Raw genomic sequence first — 21,762 nt, 5'->3', positions numbered from 1 at the left:
AAATTTTTTAGACAAATTGTTTTAATATCCTGGCCATCGTTTAATTTCATGACAATGGTAAGCCTGAAGCTGTGGTGTGTTGCTAAGATCAGTTTTTGAGGGTTGGGATACAGAAAACTCCAGGTGGCACTATTGGCTCAGAGATGTCTGCAGAGTAGTTGAAGAACTGTGGTCCAACAATAATTTACTGCACTGGAAAAAAACCCCAAACAGATTTATAGAACTTGTGTTTATTGTTCCAGCTGTGTTTTGTGAATCATAACTTGGGCTAATCTCTGTGTCTGGAGCAATGATTAGTAGAGCCATTTAGTTATTCAGTGTAAGCATTTGTTCAATGAGGACATTATTTCTAGCAATAAACTCACTGCAATGTGCAGCATTGTACCTTGCATTGTAAGTTCTATGGCTAATTCCAATATGCCAGAATTGTGTCATGCCAAAGTAATTTGTACTTTATAATATCTAATACAGCTACAGAGAATACCAATATCAGTATTTGATATTTTCTTTGTATCTTTGTTAAACTCAGATCTTGTATATAATTTTGTATATTATGTATATACATATATTGTATAATATATGTATATCTTAAGTGCATTAATATACATTGATTTTTGTGTCAAAGCTGTATCCCCTTCATTCATGTCAAATGTATATCCATTTCATTCTGTCTCCACTTGTAGGTTCTGGTTCACCAAACAATTCTGATGATGAACAAAAAATGAATAATTTTATAGAAAAGGGTACAGTATTTTTCTTTTCTTTAGTCTTATTTTTTCTTTAGTTCACCTTTTGGTACACTTAGATTGATTTTTTTTTTTTTATTATAATATTATTTACAGTGAAGACCAAAAGCAGAAAGTTTTCCAAGATGGTAACCAATGACATAGGTAGGAACTAGAAAAAAACCTACTCTTTCTAATTCAGTGCCTTACTCTATGCAGCACTAACCCAGCAGCAAAAAAAAAGGCAAACAGTCAAATTTCAATGCATTCTGTTATTAATTTTTTCATTCTTTACTCTACTTGGTAATTCTGTGGGCTGCTTCTGTACTAAATACACTGGGCATAATAATCTAAAAAATCAAGGATATTGGTGATTTAAATTCTCTGATTTTGCAGTTGCACTTCTCTTTTTCTATATGGATGAAATTCTAATACATAGTAAGAGTTCAGTCTATACAAGTCACAACATGATTCCACTATTTTGTGAAGGTGCGCTGGTTTTGGGAACATTTGGCTGATGCCATTTCTTTTTTATATGTTGTATTCATGGCCATATGGTCAGATTTTTTTATATGGCTGTGGTCAGGAAAGAGGTACTATCATGGTTTCATTTATTCATTTGGAAGAGGACTGGCTTGTATATGTATAAGTATTCCCCACTGCTGTTCCAGAGCTGTATTTTTTTTGCATCTAACAGTGGCACAATACCTTACCAGCTCTAAACTTGTGTCTTAATTTGGTAACAAAATTGCCCTGGGATATGTTGTATGCAGGTAGATTGAACCCTTTCACGGCTGGAATGGAAATAACTCTGCTTCTGACAACTGGCTCATTAAATAAATGAAAGCAAGAGGCTGTATGATTTAGCTTTGGGAAAGGGACTCTTCTTCCTTAACTTTGATATGGTTACTTTGATTGCAGAATCACTTTGCTACTGTTCATTTTGTTTTCATTTAGCAAATTAGTATGTCATTGTAGGATAATTTCATTTTATCTCTTCAGTCAGTTTAGGTTGAAATTACATAGCAAAACTACTTGCTAAGCCACTATTTCACAGGTTGTGTGGAAGCATAGCTTGAAGGAGGAAGAGATTTCTTTTCCTGAAGTCTCCCTTTTGTTTTTCTGTTTGGCAATTTAAATTTTATCCCAAAATATTAATCCCTTTCATCATAATTCAGTATTTGAGGCAAAGAATCGTTCAAAATTCAGGGAGACAAACAGGAGTATGACAGAGTAATCCTTGAAATTTGAGAATGAGCAAGTACTGTACAAAGGGCATATTTTTGCTTTATGTTGAGATCTTCTTGCAAGGACATCAGAAATGGCAGAGAAAATTAGTTTTGGGGCAGAAAAAGTGTGAATATAAGTCAAGAAAGCAAATTACTGTCAATAATACATTATGTGAATTCATCTGTAATTAAAAAAGAAATTAGTGCCTTTTACATGAGCATTCAAATGTTCCCCTAAAGGAATTTCAGGGTAACTAGAACCTAATGTTCAGGTTGAGAAAAACAACACCTAATCTCGTGCGTGTTAAATCAATGTCCTTTGAGGTAGTTTCCCTTTTGTCTCTTATGAAAATAAGACACACTGTCTTGTGCAAAATACATGGAAAATTTGACTGACTGCAACCTCGATTTTTTTTCCACTTCTTTTGAAATAGTTATGTTAGAGCATTAATAAAGTATGCTAATGAGGACTCTATAGAGCCATTCACATCTGTTTCAGCTGGAAGCCTTTCAACTGAAAGTGTTTGAAATGTATTTCACAGCTAAAAAAAGCAAAACATTTATATATAAGCAATGCATTCTTCAGGATGTAAGTTATACTGTGATTTGTGTAATTTGCACAGTTTACTGGAAGCTTAAAGATAATTATTTATTTTTCATTTTCATAGTTTTGAGTGGGTTGCTGTGCACTGAAGTGGTTGTTTCGCTACCATGTTTTCTATAGCTTATCTGGCATGCTTATTCTAGCTCCTTCTGAACTTATTTCTAAGCTCGTTCATGTAAATAAAACACCTTTCCTGTGTTAATAGTTGCATGGTTTTGCTTTTCATTGTTTTAAACTAAATTGACAACCAAATGTGCATGGACAATGAGTTTTGTAAAATACGTCGCTGTCATCAACACCACCATGTTGTATGAAACAAATCGTTTGCCATCAACTGTATTCTCAGGGATGAATTAGATGTATTTGATCAATATGGCATGATCATAGCTCTCTGCACTGGCATACAGAGCAATCAGTTCAAGTTCTTTCCATTCCTTGTCAATGGGTAAAACACAACCTGCTAAATGCGGTGCAAAACAGAATTAAAATAATTTCCATTGGTAATTTCAGTTGCTGTTAATATCACACATGTGTTTGCCCCATGGAAACAAGAAGCAAGGGAATGCTGCTAGCAAAGTGTGGAGTAATTTAATTTCAGTGCTAGGGCTGCAAGGTGGTAACATCATACACGCAGTTATAAACACGGAGCCACTGTCAATTTATCACTTTATGGCAACTGATGTAAAGCATCGTCATTTCTACAGATTTCTGTAACACAATATGCAAATGCTTCATGCACCAACATTTTGATCAGTTGGTCTGGCTTGTTGTCTTCTTCTAAATGCACAACTGAATGCTCAGTGCTAAGGAATGGATAGTAAATCAAGTTAAAGACCTGTCACGAATGTGTTGCTTATGGGTCATGTTTCCCTTTTGTTTGCATCAAAGATGAACTTCAAAAAAATCATAGTTAGTTGTTTCCTTGGAGATATTGAGATACTTGATTTAACTAAGCATTTCTAGAAATTTTAACAAGTGCTGTGGCCATTACTGAATCCAGCCCATTCACTTACAAATGTCACTTATTTGACGGTATAAACAATATGCTGTGAAGTAATATGAAGGAATATACTAAATGTAAATTAATTTACAGAAAGAAGAATTGGTAGAAAGTACTTATTTTCTAAGGCTGTGTCATTTTTATAGAAAGACATTGGGATCCAACTTCAGTGGAAGCAAAATCTTCAGCTTTTTTACTCATAATTTGGTAAATTAAATATTTGGCATATAGAGATACATATGATTAAATATTACAGCTACAAATTGTGTTGGAAGTTAAGATGTAACAACCATTTCTGGAAAAACCTTTAGTAAAGGTGCCTGCAAAATATGGTAGATTTTAAAATCTTTATAACTGTTCTAGTAGCCTATGTGTCAAACTTCTTCGAAAAATTGGTCTCATTTATTTCCTGCACTTTAAAATTTAAAAATAATTGCAGAGAGTATTAGTAGACAGACTTAAGCAGAGTAGATTTAGTTCCAAACTTTTGTAATCCCTGCTGTTAGTACTGACAGAAGTTTCTCATATTTCTTACATTTTAAGCATATACCTAAACTTTTAAAACATTTCTGTAGTAATTGCCATTACAGCTGTTTTAATGGAAACAAATTTTAAGATGTTCATAATTATTTGCCCTAATGTCAAAGACCATTTCTTTCAATGTGTTTTTAATACTTTGATCTAGTTTTTGATGTATACAAGTACATGTTTTCTTACAGAGTGTTATACAATGGTTTTATTATTCTCATGTGAATTTTAGAGATTTCAACATTAGTTAATTGGTAATGTAAATATTTCACTTTGGGTAGTTGTCAAATATAGAATAACTAGGGAGCTTTGGTGTCTCTAACAAATTCTAAGCTGCTTAGTTATTTCTCATGTGATGTTATATGAAATAGGCTTCATAAGTTGTTCTCTTAGTTGTCAAAGCTCCAAGACACATCTTTTTTATAATCTTTAGAATTTTATTTTAAAATAAAAGGGATGGAGAAGTCACTGTATAGCTTTAAAACTGATGTGCCATAGATTTTAAAATATGAGCTCAGGATAACCCACTGCAAATGAAATGTAACTCTTGCTGCTAAGCCACAGCTTCCTATGGTGAAGCCTTCTCAGGCTTCAGGTTTTCTTCATTGAAGTGAAGGTTGTTCCTGCTATATTGACACATAATATTTTATTGAAAGGCAGTCTTTCATATTTTAACACCTACCTTCCCAAGCCTGACCTGTGAGAAATCTCCAAGAATCCCTGGGTTTGGACCATTCTCTAATATGATACCTAATTATATACGTTGACAGAACGTGTGTGTGCACCCGTGTATTACTCTAGGTTTTCTAATATAGAGAAATATTAAATGTAAGACTAAATCCAGGCAAAACAGTCACTGTTGCCTTGAGCAGCAGTGTGCCAGGATCTCTGTCTGGCCTGCAAATGCTGCAGCAACAAGGGACATACTGAATTCTGATACAGCAGCTCCTACTGGAAGTCAGCCACGTGCAGCAGGAGCAGTTAGCATCACCTCTGTCCTGTTGTACTGCTGGAATGAAAGCCTGACACTGAATGCTCTCTCTGTAGATCTCCATTCTATACCTTCCATTTTGCTGATTTATATCTTTTGCTTTGTACAAGGTATCTAGCATGTTGCTGGTTTTCATCTGACAAAAAAACCTGAATTTATCAAAAATTGTAAAACTTAAGCCAATGTGAATGCAAGCAGGGCCTTTTTTTATACTGAGTAACTTTAGTTAAAAAGGGCTTAGCAGGTGAAATTCCTATTTTCTTACTGCATGTTTAGGCAGTTTTTTGTTATAACACAAGATGGCACCATTGCTGTTGGAATAGGTTCTTATTTCTCTTTTACATTTGAATTATTGAGGTTTCTGACACATTAACATATGTTTTGAAATGTTGGGGGTTTTTTGCACAGCACAGTAATTCACAATTTCCAGTAATTATATCCTTTTTAACAATTCTTGTATCCTCTTGTCCTATTAATGAGGCATAGTTCAGTGTATGTTGAAAATTGTCTGACAAATTTGTTTTATCTTACCAGCCTAGTTCACACAGCTGGTCTTTCACTAAGGAACAAAAAGCCAAAATTGGATCAGCTCTCAGAATCCAACACATTTGCCTATACTCGCTATTACATGTTATATTATCTGTAACTTTAGAATTTATTTTTTTTTGGTCAGTTTTCTCCCAGTTGTTAAGATTTGGCACAATGTTTCTATTTGAAAAGCCAAGAGTGACTGTACTAGTCTTCAATTAGTTAAATAGGTTATTTACACATGGAAAAAGCTGTTAAAAGCGAAAAATAGTTATTTTCTGTGTACACACTTGAGGTTTTGTTCAGTACCTCAGCTCTTATTATTTAAATGTCTAACAGAGAAAACAAGTGTTATGAGGAATGCCCATCCTGAATTTCACTGTTCCAGATGAGATTTAATGATCTCTCCAGAAGCAGTTTTAAGTTCAAGCTGACAGCAAAAAGATGGGCTCCTCATCACTACTGCTGTTGTATACCCTGGTTTTTTGTTCCTATCTCTGAGCTCTGATCTGAAATAGGAATTTATCTTGTTTGGAAGCAACCCTTGGCAGAAACATCATTTAGATGAGTTTTGGCCTCACCATTAAGTTGGGTATTTGCCAGTGCTAATGCTAGGATGGGGGTACAAAACACACAGTCAGGCTGCCCTATTCAGTATCAGCCTGCACTAAAATAGGTGGTTAGCATTTCTGCCTAAGAGTAAGTAATTTCAATTTAATTCAGGCATACCTTTAACATTGACACATAAAGGAAATTAGAAGATTATTTCTGGAGTCTTGTTCTCAAATTTTTATGATGTATTACAGGAATAAAACTGTTCAACTATTCAGATAACTAGAATTTGCAATATTGATGCGCATAATTGAAGATACAGTGAAGTATTTCACTTTTGGAGGAATGGAACTAACTTTAAATCACATGCTGTTCTTCAGGATATGTAGCAATTGGAAAGATTTCTGTTAAAGTGATAATTAGAATGAGGTAACTCCAATTTTAACAGAGAAAAGCAGCAGGATTCAGGCTGCTTTGAGAGTACAAGGTACTCCTAGAATTATGAGGCTAAGCTCAGTATCTACTTTAGGAAAAGAAATATTACCCATGCAAGATCATAAAAATGATACATCAAAGCAGAAGCATGTGGCTGACAAATAAATTTAGAGTGTAGTCCTGGTCTAGCAGATAAACTATATTAAAATAATTCCTTCTCCAGTAATTACTGAAAGTAAGATGGAAGTGATATGTATGCCTACTAGTTTATTTGTGATGGTTTTTGTAGCAGCATTTGTTTGTATTGTACTGCAGTTTAAATGGACTGCAAGATTTCAAAACCTATAAAAAGAATTTCTAAGTCAGGGATGAGTTGAAGTGCTGTTTTTCACTTGAGCAGTGTTATCAAAGTCTTTCTGGTTTTTTGAATGTCTTGCAAGTGTTTGTACACTGCTGATTTTATGATTATTCTCTGTAATGTCTTCATTTGTCTCAGGTTGTGGATTTTCTGTCAGCTGATTAACTTTTTACACATGCGCATTAATTTTAGTATAATTTCAAGTCCTTTTTTTCTATTTTAAATGTTTCAGGTTTGATCAGAAAGTGGGGCATAAGAAAGGGGGATAGGATCTTAACTTTTTGTAAGAATCAGTGCACATCCTTGTAATTCTGGCCTCTCACCTGAGGGTTTAAAACTTGAGGTTGAGTCAAAGCCAAGTGCATCCAATCCATGAAGTCCTGCCTAAAGCCTGAAGAGAAATCAAGCTCAGCAAAAGTCACAAGTTGCTGTATTTAGGGATTTTGCTGTCTTCCATGATTTACTTTGTACCACTTACTTGAGGAAGTGAGGCTCTGCTTTAGTGGAAATCCTTTAAAGTACCTCAATGAATGTAATAATTATATATTAAATATTGCAACAGAAGCAAATAAGGACCAGGAAAATTATGTTTATTCTTTTTAAAAAAAAGATATACTTCACTTTTCAGCAAAGATGTCCAGGAAGCTAAGTTTGCCAACTGAGTTAAAGCCTGATTTAGGTAAGTTTATATAGTTGATTTTATTTTTACTGAATCTGAATGTGAGTATGTTAAAATAAGAGGGCTAAATTATGTAAGCTATTGTGACTTTATGTTGCATTTATCTGAAGTGTAGAAATAAAATTTTAATTCCACTCTTTTTGGGGACTCTCGGGCACAAAATGTCATTGCTGTCATCATAAGGTAAGCCTGCAATTCCTGTATATGGCTTATCACACTTTCATCATAATTTTTAGGTATCTGTCACTCACTTTATCAGTAGTGCTGTGATAGCAAAAGCGTGAATAAGCAGACAGCATTAGGAAAACTGCTGCTGCCTGTTTAGGACCATCTGATACACTTCAAATTGAAAAATGAAATATCTTAACAGGATATGTTGAGGAGCTCTCAACAAATAGTTGGGCATAGTTTTATAAATGTTAATTGTCTTGTGACCACTCTCTCTAAAGCAAAGCAATATACAACTGTTTGGATGGATGACCAGTCTGAGAATTTATTTTTCTTGAAAACGCACAGTAACTTTTTAACAACAGTTCAGTTGTGAGGTCTGTGGTACTAAAGGTCATTGTGTTGCCCAAAACAATGTACAAATGAGTCAGTTGGGGTTTTTTTAAAATACTTTGACTGCCAGCTGTTAGATCCAGCTCCTCTGACTTGTTCTCTAAAGATGATGGGGGACAACTGTAGACCTACAGTAATAAATGCAGCTCCCTTCTGCATGCCACAGCTTGCTCCTCTCTCTGCAGCAGAATTTCTACCACCAGCCCAGCAGAAGACAGCCAGGGTCAGATGGGAGCTGTAGCACTGTGTGTTTGCCAGGTGCTGCTGCTGTCAACCAGGGCAAAAATCTATGGCACTGGAATATTCTCAAACTGAGCTGGACCGCCCTGATTTACAGTTTGCATCTCTCAGAGAAATGTTAAGTTGGAAGCAATTCTTAGAGATTCTTTATCCAAGGATTGGCAAGGATCATTTGGCAGGGATACAGATATTTTGACAAGTTAACCTCTGATCTATTCATGAGCCTCCAATAAAAAAGTTTTTTAGAAATATACCAGACAAAGTTTCACTGTTGTGTCATCTAATTAGACAGATTTCCTGTTATTTAATCCAACTTCCTTGCTTCCATTTTAACTTTTTCTTGTCCTTTGCACAATAAACAGGGATAACACTCCCTATTTTTGTTAGTATTTTTTTTATGGTGTTGAAATCTGCCATCATATCTAATTTCATTTTTACAGAATATTTTTCTCTACAGAATTTAGTTCCTTCTTCTTTAGGTTATGTTATCTAAACCTGGGGTGGCTTCTGTTAACCTCCTTTGGAATTGGAACTTTTCCTCATCTTTCTAAGCTCAGTGTCTGGAACTAGAGCAATTTGACTGTGACCATGTCGGCACAGAAGAGCTGAAGAATCTGACGACTCTTTTCAATATGTTTCTGTTTTTTCACAATATGTTTACTAATGGTTTAGGGATAAATTTGGTATAGGATGAATTTCATATTAAACTGGAGCACGTTTAAACTTAAGTATCAACCAATTGTAATTCTGCTGTTTTACTCACAGTTCTTTGATGGCAATAATTACTTGGAAGTGTTACCTTTTCCTAATGAAGACTGGTGAAAAGTGAATGCGGAACTTTATTCAGCACTTTCCAATCTTAAAAAGAGTTACAGTGTTTTCTACATCACTTAGTATTTGCTGTTCATTCTACTGAAATAATGGAAGGGTTTTTTTGTCACATCATTTCTGATAAACTGATAAAATTGTTTGTACCTTCTGAATTTCAATAGCCTTTGACTGATTTTGACTTTGCATACATGTGAATATCTGTGCTTAGAAACCTCATTCTGGTCTGTGTAAAATTATTCTAGGTTTTCAAGTCTGTAAATCGCTTTCTTAAGCAGTTACATTTAATTTTGCTTCTATCTTTTCTTTTAGTGATATAGCTTTTGCATAGTGTTCTTCAGTGTTGGCTTGCTTATATTTTTGTCACTTATGTGGCCATGTCTATGGGCTGTAGGAGACAACTGAAATGCCTTTCTCCTAAATTCATTATCCTTATCATTGTCTCTCATTTCTTTCCATGGCTTCTTGAAACCTACTCTTTCATGATCTTGTTCTTTCAAATTAATTTTCTGTCGTTAGATCTTTAACCGACTCCTCTTCCTCTCTGAACAAATAAAATCTAAACTATGTGTTTCTGTATTTATGCTCTGCTTTCTAAAACAGAAGTTATCTTGATCATACCCTTGTCTGCATTATACCACTGCTTTTCAATGTTCTAATCCAGTGATTAAGATGCTACTGCCACTAGGTGCTATTCCTTGCTTTACTTCCTCAAAAGAGCCTCATCTTTCCATCCTTCTGGTGGTGCGTAGTGATTCATCACACTGCTGCTCCTTCCTCTGCATCAAAATCTAATCCATTTACAAACTTCTTCCTTGACTTCAGGATAAGTAGGATGCACTAAAGCAGTTAAACTTTTAACCCTCTGTTCTCTCTTCTGAATGGATTATCCACTCTCAAAAATGCCCATATGTCTGACAAGTTAGTTTTCATTGGTTTTCTCCTGTCCATTCCAATGCTTCTGGAATTTGTACACATGTTCATCAAATCAAATAGCTAGAAGACACAAATGCACATGTAAAGCTATGTTTATTGTAGTTACTGTATGATTGGTTATATTCAGACTGATTAATCCATGTTAATGTTGAAAAAAAACATTAAATTAGTAAATACTCAAGCCTGGAAAAAAACAAGCATCATAAGAGGTGGTGGTCATTAGAAGACTTATAAAAACAAATTATAATTTTCATTGTTTTACACTGGATTTATTGTTTTTAATGTGAAAACTTAGTATGTCAACATCTGATTGAGTTAGTTCCTATAATCCATGTTTTATATTTGACAGCTAAAATTCAACAGGACGATGGTTTTTTTCTATCCTTGTTGGAATGAGGCAATTCCTCAGAAGATTCACTGTTTGTGTTAAGTAGATGTGTGTATTTAGTCAGTTGAAATCTAGTATGTATGCTTTCCAAATGCATGTTAGATATTCTTTGTATAAAGTTTTTCAATAATTTAATGAAACTAACGTAGTAGTAATTCCAAATAGTACATGGTTGAATGTTGTTCTTTAGATCTTAACCCTGCTTTAAAATGTCAGTTGGTTAAATTGGTTAAATTGTCAATCTATACCCTACTCAAAAGATTTTTTGAGTTATTTTTTTCAAAAGCATAATATAAATTGCATCCAACTTTTGCTGGTGAGGGCTGTCTTCTGCTATGACTTTGCAATTATGAAATAAGAAAGTACAGCATTAATTTGTGAATGCATAGATAAATTCAGTGTCTGCTGATGTATCAGCCACACCTACAGATAGCATACAGCAAGAGTGGAGCAGCACATTTACTTTTGTTAACATTAGAATTCACTTGTTGCTAAACAGTGAGCAAGACATCCGGAAGGGCTTTAGTGCTATTACTGGCACTATGCTACAGCATTCCCAGTAGAAATCTTCAGTTTTGCATAGCAGTACCAGATGGCATTTGGTAGCGTTTGTTTTTCTCTTACTAAAAGTTTGGGGGTGTGTAAATAGCCTGTTAGATCTCCTGCACACAGTTTCCTAAAGTTGAGCAATATTCTGAAATCTTCAGTTTTGCATAGCAGTACCAGATGGCATTTGGTAGCGTTTGTTTTTCTCTTACTAAGTTTGGGGGTGTGTAAATAGCCTGTGTGTAAATCTCCTGCACACAGTTTCCTAAAGTGGAGCAATATTCCGAGTCATTACAGGTTCCGTGCTATCATGCTGTGCAGATGTCACTGCATTTCCTATAGTAAAATAGTTGTATCTTCCTAAGATTGGTTAACTGTGTTCTATGGGAGCCAACATTTTTTCATCTGCCCAGTGAAGTAAATTGGCAGAGAGGTTTTAAAGGAGTACCACTTGATGACTGTTATTCTCTGGCTCTAGATGACAGAAATATGCCTTCAAATTGTCCATGATAATTACCTAATGGCAGCCTCTGCAACAAATATTGGGTGCTTTGCTCAAGAAACAGCTGGAAATTGGGGAATAAGGAGATATGACTTATGAAGGATAGGGGTACAAAAATCAACAGCATTATAGTTAGTAAACAGTTGATGCTAAAGAACAACAAAAAAAATTAAATTCTCTTAATCCCTCCAATTTGCCATTCTTTTTAATTAATACCGATTTATTTTCAGATGTCAAAGACAACTCTTTCAGTCGATCCCGGAGTTCTAGTGTAACTAGCATTGATAAAGAGTCACGCGAGGCAATTTCAGCTCTTCATTTTTGTGAGACTTTCACAAGAAAGGCTGATACATCGCCTTCCCCATGCCTGTGGGTTGGGACCACACTGGGTACAGTGCTTGTCATTGCACTGAACTTACCCCCAGGAGGAGAGCAAAGACTTCTTCAGCCAGTAATCGTTTCTCCTAGTGGTATGTACAAAGCAGACAGGGTAAAGTACACTTTGATGAAGTATTGTTGTCGTTCTTCATATTTTTTAAGAAACTTGGGATTTGGGGTTTTCTTTTCAGTGATTGATTAATTTAAAATATATATTGCACTGATTTAGCTGATAAGTTTAACAAGCTAGTCTGGTTACTTTGTTACCAGAGTTTCTCAAATTGGAAAAGTATAAAGTACAATTTCATAAAATAAAAAATATAACTTCAGTGTTTACTTGCTGAGAAAGAATTTATCGCTGTTAAACAGAGATAGCAGAAGACATGAATATTATCAAATGCTCAGTTTATTACTGTTTTTTTAGTCATGAGGTAAGAGTCAATCAGTTTTCCTGCAGTGAAAAAAGGGAGTGCAAACTGAGGCGGTAAATTGAACAACTAGCTGGAAATATTAGTGATAAATAAATTATTTTTGATTGCTGGGAAAGGTTTTGGATCTTATTCTGATGCACAGCAGCTGATTTTGTTGTGATTATGTATTAATGGTTTATTGGATAGACTGTTAGTCAGAGATTTGGCTTTCCTGCTACCACTGTCTCATGCAGAACAGGCTGCTCTAGTCCATTTTGCTACACAGATGGTATCAAACGTACAAATTGCCATGCCATTTGATTTTAGGAATGATGAGGAGTGGATATCTAGACCATATATGAGATTTTTGCCCATTGAGTGAGGGATTGGCAGCAGTGGTCAGATTTGGTAACATTTGGTTAATAAAGGCAATGCTGCAGGCTAGGCAGTTGTTTCCCCTTTGGATCTGCAGCATAATCCTTAAAAGATATTGCTTTATATTTTGGATTTAGCAAATGTTCATGTTACTTATGTGTGAATGAATTAAAGTAAAATAAAATTTATTTGCTTAAGGTCTGGCCTACAGAGACAGTGATTTGAACAGTAAGGAGGGAAAACTTTTTCATTTCAAGCTAGAGAAGTGCATTCAAGTGTGAACTGCAGGGGAGAAATAAAAAAAATTCACATGCTTGTCTCTAAACCAATTGAAAGAAAAGGTGGTCTCACTTTGACTAATACATTTATTGTTGATATTAAATATACTGTGTACTCATCAGGAGAGAATTAAGTGAGTTGCATTTGTGACACTGAACATAAATACAGATACATTTCCCTTGAAGTTATTGAAAGAGTATGTACCCACTTTACCCTTGAAAATTGGTTTAACATTTTCCTGGTTACATTTGTCCTTCATTGGTTTTTTGATTAATGCCCAAGGTTTGTGTACATCTGTTTGGCTAGGAAGGCAAACTGAAGTTCTTGTTTTCTTTTAATTCTCCTAGCTTCTTAAAGGAATGTTTTGTAGCTTGGAAAGCAATTTAGGAGAACTGTTTTAGAAACGTGCTCAACTACTCTTTCCTAGGAACCATCCTGAGGCTAAAAGGGGCAATCTTGAGAATGGCTTTTTTGGACACCACAGGATCTTTGGTCCCACCAGCACATGAAACCTGGAGAGAACACTATGAAGATAAAGATGAAAAAGAAAAAGCAAAAAAGCGACGACCTGTCTCAGTGTCCCCTTCTTCCTCTCAGGAAATCAGTGAAAACCAATATGCAGTGATATGTTCTGAAAAGCAAGCAAAAGTTATCTCACTGCCATCCCAGAACTGTATTTATAAGCAAAATATAACAGAGACTTCTTTTGTTCTTCGTGGAGACATAGTGTCGTTGAGTAACAGTATCTGCCTTGCATGTTTTTGTGCCAATGGACATATTATGACTTTTAGGTAAGACCTGTTTGATAGTAACTTAAATACAAAAAGAAATAGTCCTCTGCTACAAAGAAAGGTTCCTTTTCCACAGGATGATGATTTTTTTAAAAATTACATTCACTCAGTGTTGGTGATTCTCTAATACTTGAGCCTGAATAATTTTGATTGCACATTCCTGTTAGTTATGTCTTTAACACATGAAAAAGTTTATCACTTTAACTCAAGCTACACTTATTCAACACATAGTTCCAAACAGGTGATATAGGTCCATGACTCCAGGTTTGTCTAAAAGCTGAATTTACTTCCTGATGGAGAAAACTGCCTTGAGTCAGACCTTTAGCTTGCACCTGACCAGAACTCTGCCTGTTTTTGTGCAGGTGTTTGCATCACACTCATGCCTCAATATTTTCTTGTGTAGCTTGCTTGTGCCTTAAAGGCTTAAACTCACTCTGTGAAGGCAAGATTAACTGCCAGTTGTATAGTAATAAGTCATCTAAAGTAAGGGATTTATGTTATTAGTTTAAACATGTGTTGTAGTAGTAGTAGTGTTTAAATATACTTACAGGTCACCTGTGTAATTTTCATCTCCTTAATCTTAAATGTTTTGATGTGCTATTTTATTCTGAACCATCAGTGTGTATATACTTACACCCTTGCACCTGCAGTTTAGTTGTGGCCTGATAAGATGAATGTGTAATGTGTGGCCCTATGAAATTATGCCAGTAAAGTTCCTAAAAGATTATTTTAAGGTTGCCAAAAGAAGCTTTCAGCTTGGAAAATTCTGTAAAAATTATTTGTTTAGGAAGTTGTTAGGAGAAAAACTAAAACTGATACAATCTAAACTTGTTTTTTAATTGTAGTATGTAAGTCTGTAACTTGGTGTATATCCCATCTTTTATGTGTTCTAAACATCTCTAAAAAATGCTGCTCACCTTGCAAGGCAAACTTTTTTTTTTCCTAATTAAAACTGAACGTAGTAATGTTCAGATACCATATATTGAAACAAATCCTGTCTTCTTCAGGGTTCACATTGTTCTCTGCATATGCGGTAAATTATAAATGCTGATTTGTTACCTTGTGTGGGGAAGTTGGATTCCAATGCTGAGCTCCATTTCGTAAGCATGAATTGCTGCTGGGGATGGACATTATGTGCAGCTCATGTAAAGTTCTCAGAGCACTGTACTGTACACAAGGTGCTCAATACTTAACTACTGATATACATTCAGATAGGACTTAGTAACAAACAAATCTGTAACAGAAATTATGAAAATGCTCTCATGGATATCATGCTTGTTCTATGTGATCTAATGTTTTTGTGTTTTGAAGTTGTAAGAATGATTTGTGCTCCCATTGATCTGAAGCAAAACACTTCCCTGTTACTGACTCTTAGCAATATTCTTATTTTAGATACATGCATGGCAGAGGTGTCATATCTGGGTGACATGCTTACAAAAGAATATGGCTTTTTATTTCTCACTTTTGAAACTTGCCTCCAAAGGCAATGTCAACATCATGCAAGAAAAAGAAAAAAAAAACAAAACAAGGCAGCCTGATACTGTTGTGGTTACTACATCTTTTTTTTTTGTTTTGTTTTAATTTCAGTTTTCCCCATTGGCTGCTTCTGTAGTGTCTAGAATTAATAACGTTATGTGGATTGTGTCTGCAGCAGAAGCTGTTCATTGTATTATTGGGACATTGGCAGCTAACAACTTTTGTAATTTTTTTAGAAGAACTTTGCAGGGGATGTTTGAGACAGTGGTTTATTATGGGTTCTACTTGTCAGAAAATTAGGTGGTTTGCCCCTTGCATTTATTATCTCACTGAGGGAGAGGAATGTTTGGTAGTGGAATATTGTTCTCGCCCAAGTGTGCAGTCTGTTCTTCAGTAGATTGATACAGTAAGTTCTGCAGTTACATGTATAGAATCAGAAAATACAAGGTAAGCAAACTTTGCTCTAAGAGGACTTTCTCTTCAACATCTACTCAGAGAAAAAAGGGGCATTTAATTCATAAGATTGTTTGAGGCTACTGTACTCTGCTTTTCTTTGACAGCACACTTATGTTATATTTCTAAATTTTCTTGAGAAGAGATCTTTTACACTTGTATTTTTAGTCAAGGAGAAATTATTAATTTGAGAGAAGAGTTTAGTTATAAACTGTTGGTAGATACTTATCAAAATACCTTGGTAATTATTAAGTAATACCTAGTTCATTAAATACTGAATTTGTGATACACATGCTCAGATTATAATTTCAAAGAATTATTTTCAATACATCTGTGATGCAGATGTTTAAATTTCACTTTTGAGGTGCTAGCTTGAAAAATCTGATGTCGTATTTTCAATACATCTGTGATGCAGATGTTTAAATTTCACTTTGAGGTGCTACCTTGAAAAATTGATGTCTTGAGATTCTGTAATGTCATTAAATGATACCTGCTTATTTGGTGTCATGCAGATGGTGAAGAGAAATTATGTATTACAGTTTAAAAATCAGTAATTTGATCAATAAGAGACATTTCTGCTATACTTAATGGGGTTTTAATTCTTTTCCTTAAGTTTGCCAAGTTTAAGGCCATTGTTGGATGTATATTACCTGCCACTCACCAATATGCGGATAGCCAGAACGTTCTGCTTCACTGATAATGGACAAGCACTCTATCTTGTCTCACCAACTGAAATACAGAGGCTCACCTACAGCCAAGAAACATGTGAAAATCTTCAGGTAATTAACTCTTTTTGAAAAATCACTTTTTTCTTAGATACATTCTGAGCTGAGCATTTAGGCTTTTGTGCTTTGAATTTCGTTTTTTCCCTTTTGTTTTTCTTCATTGTAGAGTCTGATTCTAAATGAATCACTTCTACCTTAAATTTTTGTTTCATCCATCCTATTGTAGCTGAATCAGTTTCTTGCTTAATTCCATTTTGATCAACAGGAAATTTCCTCCTTTAACATGCAGTTAAAATTCCCTTGATCAGTTCACACTGAGGGAGGTGTCTGCTGACACAAGTGGAGAATGCCAACTCAGGATATTTGAAGGAAGCTATTATGTTTCAGGGGTATTAACAGCTTGAAAAATTCCCAGTCATGCTTCAGGTTGGTTAGTTGTATAGAATAATGCAATAGCAGAGTTGCAGGCTCTTCTTTCATACTGCTACATGGATATAAGTGTTTGTAGATGCAGTTTCAATAGAACCAAGTCAGAAGTCTTGCCCGAGTTGTAGAGGGGCAAATAAGCTTTACTTGAATGCATTTCTTTGCTTCTGAATTCCATGAGCTCTAAGTTTGCAACCGTCAAAAGCAGATGGTTTGGACAAATTTCTTAATATATTTTTGTTTTTCTATTTCCTACATCACCTTGCAAAGACAGATGCCCATTAAAGCATGTTTCTTCTGAAATTAAAATCCATTAAACAAATCCTGAAAATGAAAGAATATTCCATTATTTTTAATAATTTATGCCTTGTTATGTCTCTTTTTCATTGCAAAGGAAATGTTGGGTGAGCTCTTCACTCTTGTAGAAACACCAGAAGCACCAAACAGGGGGTTCTTCAAAGGCCTGTTCGGAGGTGGGGCACAGTCACTTGACAGAGAAGAACTCTGTAAGTTATTATTAATTGTTATTTTTCTGGTATTTCTTCCTAAGGAAGGTAGTGATTCATAGTAAATGTGTTCATAGAACATTACCTTTATGAAGAGGAGACTAAAATAGGGAGTGACAAATATTTTTTCCATAGATTTTGTGTTGTACACCTTACCAACAAGATCAGAAAAGCTTGGTATGTTTTTTTCACAGGTTCTTTTAGCTCATTTATTCAGCAATATTTTTTCCATAGATTTTGTGTTGTACACCTTACCAACAAGATCAGAAAAGCTTGGCATGTTTTTTTTCACAGGTTCTTTTAGTTCATTTATTCAGTAGTAGATGAGTTTTGTTTTATAACATTTTGGTTTTGTTTTATAACCATTTCTTGTTTTATAACCTTATTTTTATTCATCTTTATGAAGCGTGTAGTACTGACCATGATTCTATTTATGCTGGTAAACTGAAAGGCACTGCTTTTGGAGAATTCTCTTCTGCACAGTGAGAAAATTAAAATTTCACTCTACTTCAGTTATTTGCCAGATTTTCCTTGTTTTGCTTATGCAGACATGCCTTAGAAATGACAGCAAGGGCAGAACTGTATGATATTTCAATTCAGTCCTCTATTTATAGGACATTAAAATTCAGATTTGACAAAATTTTCATTGCTTTATAATTTTCTCTTTTTTATTACATTTTTTTTACTGTGGTGGCATTAAGCACTTTAATATATTTAAGGAAAATAGCTTCCATTTATTTATTTAGATATTTGCTAAATGCAACACCATATTATGCAAGCTTCTTTTTAAGAACCTTTTTCTTATTAATGTGAAATGTATCTGTCAAAATGGACAAGGTGCCCTGCCAATCCTTTCTTTTATGGTGGTTCTTTTGATCTCTACAGAATAAAAATTAGACTTCATTACTTGTGCCTGTACACTTTGAGCAACTATCAGATATTTAGAGGTCACATTTTGTGTCAAAGGTTTCTTTTTTGGGTGTTCTTATATACACATATGTGTATATACACATATGTAATACTATGAAAGGTTGGTCAAGTATTTCAGTAGAGAAATTTATGTGCACAAGTTATAATCTAGTATGACTGAGACAGGGGGGAAAGTACTGTGTAGCTTTAGAAGCTATCTCTTTATATCGTCTCAAGTTTCTACCATTAAGTTTTGGCTTGGATCTTTAGAAGGAAAATAGTATTGAATGGAAGAAAAAAATCCTAATGAATGAAAAAAAGCCTGAGAGAGACTTCAATGACAATTCAAAAGACATTTGAGAATATCTTTAAAGTAAACATATTTACCATGAGGGTCACAGCAGAATCTGTAATAAGTGAAATTATTTCTCTTATTTTGCAAATTCACAGAAAGATGTTTATGGTACTAATTTAAATGTAAATTATTCCTAATAGAAGCATAAAATCAAATCAGAGAGTCTTGAAATACTGCATCAAAATGTATTTAACCAGTTAATATTATTTTTCCTGGAGGTAAAAAAAAGGAAAATATTCAAGCAATATTTCACTGTTTAAAACAAATATTCAGATTTCAGTGTCTATACAATTCTGCTTGAGACTGGCACATCAAGTGTCTAGATTGAACTGGGTGACTGATGTGCCATTAAGAGCAAAGTCAGTGTAGTCAGTGCCATCACTGGAGTCTGGAGCTCTTCAGCTGACCATTTGTGCTGATTTGTTCTTACAGCCATACTGTCTTTTTACATTCCTTTTCAATTTTTTTTCTTTTTTGTAAGGTTTTTAAATAATGGCAGCACTGACCCCTAATCTTCAGGTGTCTGCATATAAAATTGAACTTCTATCAAAAAAAACTTCTGCTGGTGGACTCACGCTGGCTGGCTTACATACCATCAAAGCACTTCCAGAACTAACCACAACTTTTCAGTATTTCAATACCCTGCTTTGTCTGTTGAAGTCAAAACCATTCCTCATGAAATAACCTATATTGTACTGGTGAAGTGTTTTTTTAACAATTCTATTGATGAACATCAGAATTTTAATTTCACACTTGAGCTGTGAAGAGCTTACAGTTGTATAACCTACCTGGAAACCTGAAAATATATTTGAATGTCTCCGTTCCAATGCAAAAGCATCTACTAATATAGAGTAGTGAGTGTTCCTCATAGTCATACCTACAGTAAGCTGTTTGGTCTCCATGCAAAGAAATTACATCTCTATATAAACTAGTTTCAGTGATATTTATGTCACAATGACAGGAAAACTTACTATTCTGTATTTTCTGCTTTTGCAAATGCCTCCAGTTGGAGAATCAGCATCTGGGAAGGCATCAAGGAGTCTTGCCCAGCATATTCCAGGACCTGGGGGTATCGAAGGTGTCAAAGGAGCAGCATCTGGTGTAGTTGGTGAACTGGCACGAGCCCGGTTGGCACTGGATGAAAGAGGACAGAAGCTGGGAGAACTGGAAGAAAAAACTGCAGCTATGCTTTACAGTGCTGATTCTTTCTCAAAACACGCTCACGAGGTGAGTATATTAAACTGATTGTCAGACAAATGCAAATTCTGCAAGTGACTGAGTTCTGCCAAAGGCATGTTAGAGGTATCTAAAGGGTATGGAGTGTCATTGATAGAGGACACTTCCCTTTCATCCATCACTTGGCACTCCTACCAATGACATACTCATTGTAAACAGCCTTGTCTTGTGGCACATTGCTCTAGAGCATGCAGTCTGCTGGAGTGGCATGTAAGCTTCTAAATGTGCAACTTAATCCTCATTACTGAAAAAATTACTTATTGTCACTGAATTAATAAGAAGAGTAATGTTTGATGTCAGATTCCTGCTGTCCTTAAGAAAGATCCTCTTGTATACAAACCCTCTGAGTACAACTTCTTTTTTTTCCTCAGTGACTACCACAGAATGCTATTCTCATCCATTTTCATGCTGACTTATTTCCACATCCCAAATTCCTGTGCAACCTCCCCATTCTCCCAAAAATGTCTTTTTCTGAGGCTAGCTCACCAGCAATGACGCTAACATTAGAAAATTCATCATGCTAAACACTCAGTGTTCAGCGATGTGTTTGCAACTTTGAGAAGCCTTGCTAAATCCTTCTTTCTCATGCTGCTTTGTAAAGCATAGTGTTTGTTGGTGTCATTGTACATTTTGGTACATTACAGAAACAGTAATTAGAAATTTTTTTTTGTTTTTTAGATGATGTTGAAGTACAAAGACAAGAAGTGGTACCAATTCTGATGACTCTCATCAACCACATCTTTAATTTTGTCCTGATGAAAAAATCTTGTTTTTTCATTACTTTTGGCAGGACCACTGAAATTTAAAGGAGTATTCACCATTGGATACTGTTGTTTCCTAGCACAAATGACACACTGTTTTACCTCAGTCCTGGCTTTAACTGAGGAGCTTTATATCTAAGAAACACACACAAAAAAAGAAACTTGAGTGTTTCTTAGCTGTTGGTTAGCATAAAGTTGGAACAGAGAAGGTAGCTGGAACATGTGGAAAAGAGAGTAAAAGGAAATCGTGGTGAGATGGGCAGGGGCAATGCAGGGTCAATCCTGTGTTAATATTTCATATGCCAAAAGTTTTTGTGCTATTGTAATTGCTGCCAGTGTTATACCCTCCTGTAAGGAGAGGCAATAAATCAGGGGTCCAAGAGCTGGAATCAAGCTGTTTGTCTTGCTGGACAGTAGCTGACTTACAATTACCCTCTCTAGGACTCTGTATTTACCATTATTGTTGAAGAAGAGCTGAAGTTTCCTGTCACTTCATTCATTTTAAAAGCTGGAAGCTTGGAAGATTTCTTATTGAAAATTGTATACATAGTTGACCTGTGCATAGTCTTTTCTTGGACCCCTGATCTAGTATTCTTGTATTCACATCATATTGTGTGACGTGCAAAACAAAAGAATACGTAATTTTTGCATTAAAAAGTCAAGTGAATAATATGACTGGAATGTGTCATGCTGGGAGTTTTCGTTTGTGTTATGGCCGTGCAATGTGAAATGTGGTAACATCTTCCTTGTGGTAAGAATTCTTCAACTTCTGTTCAGTTAAATATTATTTTTGCCAAAAATAGTTATTGGTTCAGGTTGTGTAACATTTAGAATTGGCTGTGGGTTCCATTCACGCTGTGAGTTTTTATAAATGTTTAACAGAATGTATCTTTACAGCCATTAATTGAAATAGTTGGGATAGTTTTGCTCAAGACTCAAGTTCTAGATGCCCCTTTAGTCCTTTACTATGAAATCAGATAACCTTGGACTCAGGTTTTCAAACTTTTACATACCATGGAGGTGCTGATGCATGAATAATGGCAAGCAAGCAT

The 21,762-nt window shown here is 35.1% G+C and overlaps 1 protein-coding gene across 9 annotated transcripts in view; it reads left to right on the top strand.

Moving 5' to 3' along the window:
- Positions 1-21,385, top strand: part of STXBP5 (syntaxin binding protein 5) — a 102,523-nt gene extending 81,138 nt beyond the window's left edge. For 3 of the 9 annotated variants that reach the window (XM_039707065.1, XM_039707066.1, XM_039707064.1), the window contains 9 exons: positions 684-743; positions 843-890; positions 7,579-7,629; positions 11,861-12,100; positions 13,500-13,863; positions 16,406-16,571; positions 17,338-17,449; positions 19,720-19,940; positions 20,628-21,385. In XM_039707065.1, coding sequence (XP_039562999.1) covers positions 684-743; positions 843-890; positions 7,579-7,629; positions 11,861-12,100; positions 13,500-13,863; positions 16,406-16,571; positions 17,338-17,449; positions 19,720-19,940; positions 20,628-20,669 — 1,304 coding nt within the window. In that variant the 3' untranslated portion in view covers positions 20,670-21,385. The remainder of the gene's footprint in view (positions 1-683; positions 744-842; positions 891-7,578; positions 7,630-11,860; positions 12,101-13,499; positions 13,864-16,405; positions 16,572-17,337; positions 17,450-19,719; positions 19,941-20,627) is intronic. The other 6 variants (XM_039707070.1, XM_039707069.1, XM_039707072.1 and 3 more) reach the window with 4 other exon arrangements.
- Positions 21,386-21,762: the final 377 nt, after the last annotated feature.

The sequence above is a fragment of the Passer montanus genome, unplaced genomic scaffold (assembly GCF_014805655.1).
Source record: "Passer montanus isolate IOZ18808 unplaced genomic scaffold, ASM1480565v1 scaffold2, whole genome shotgun sequence".
Classification (NCBI taxonomy): Eukaryota; Metazoa; Chordata; class Aves; order Passeriformes; family Passeridae; genus Passer; species Passer montanus.
Note: the sequence above shows the minus strand (reverse complement) of the source record. Positions and strands in the feature narration are given on the sequence as shown.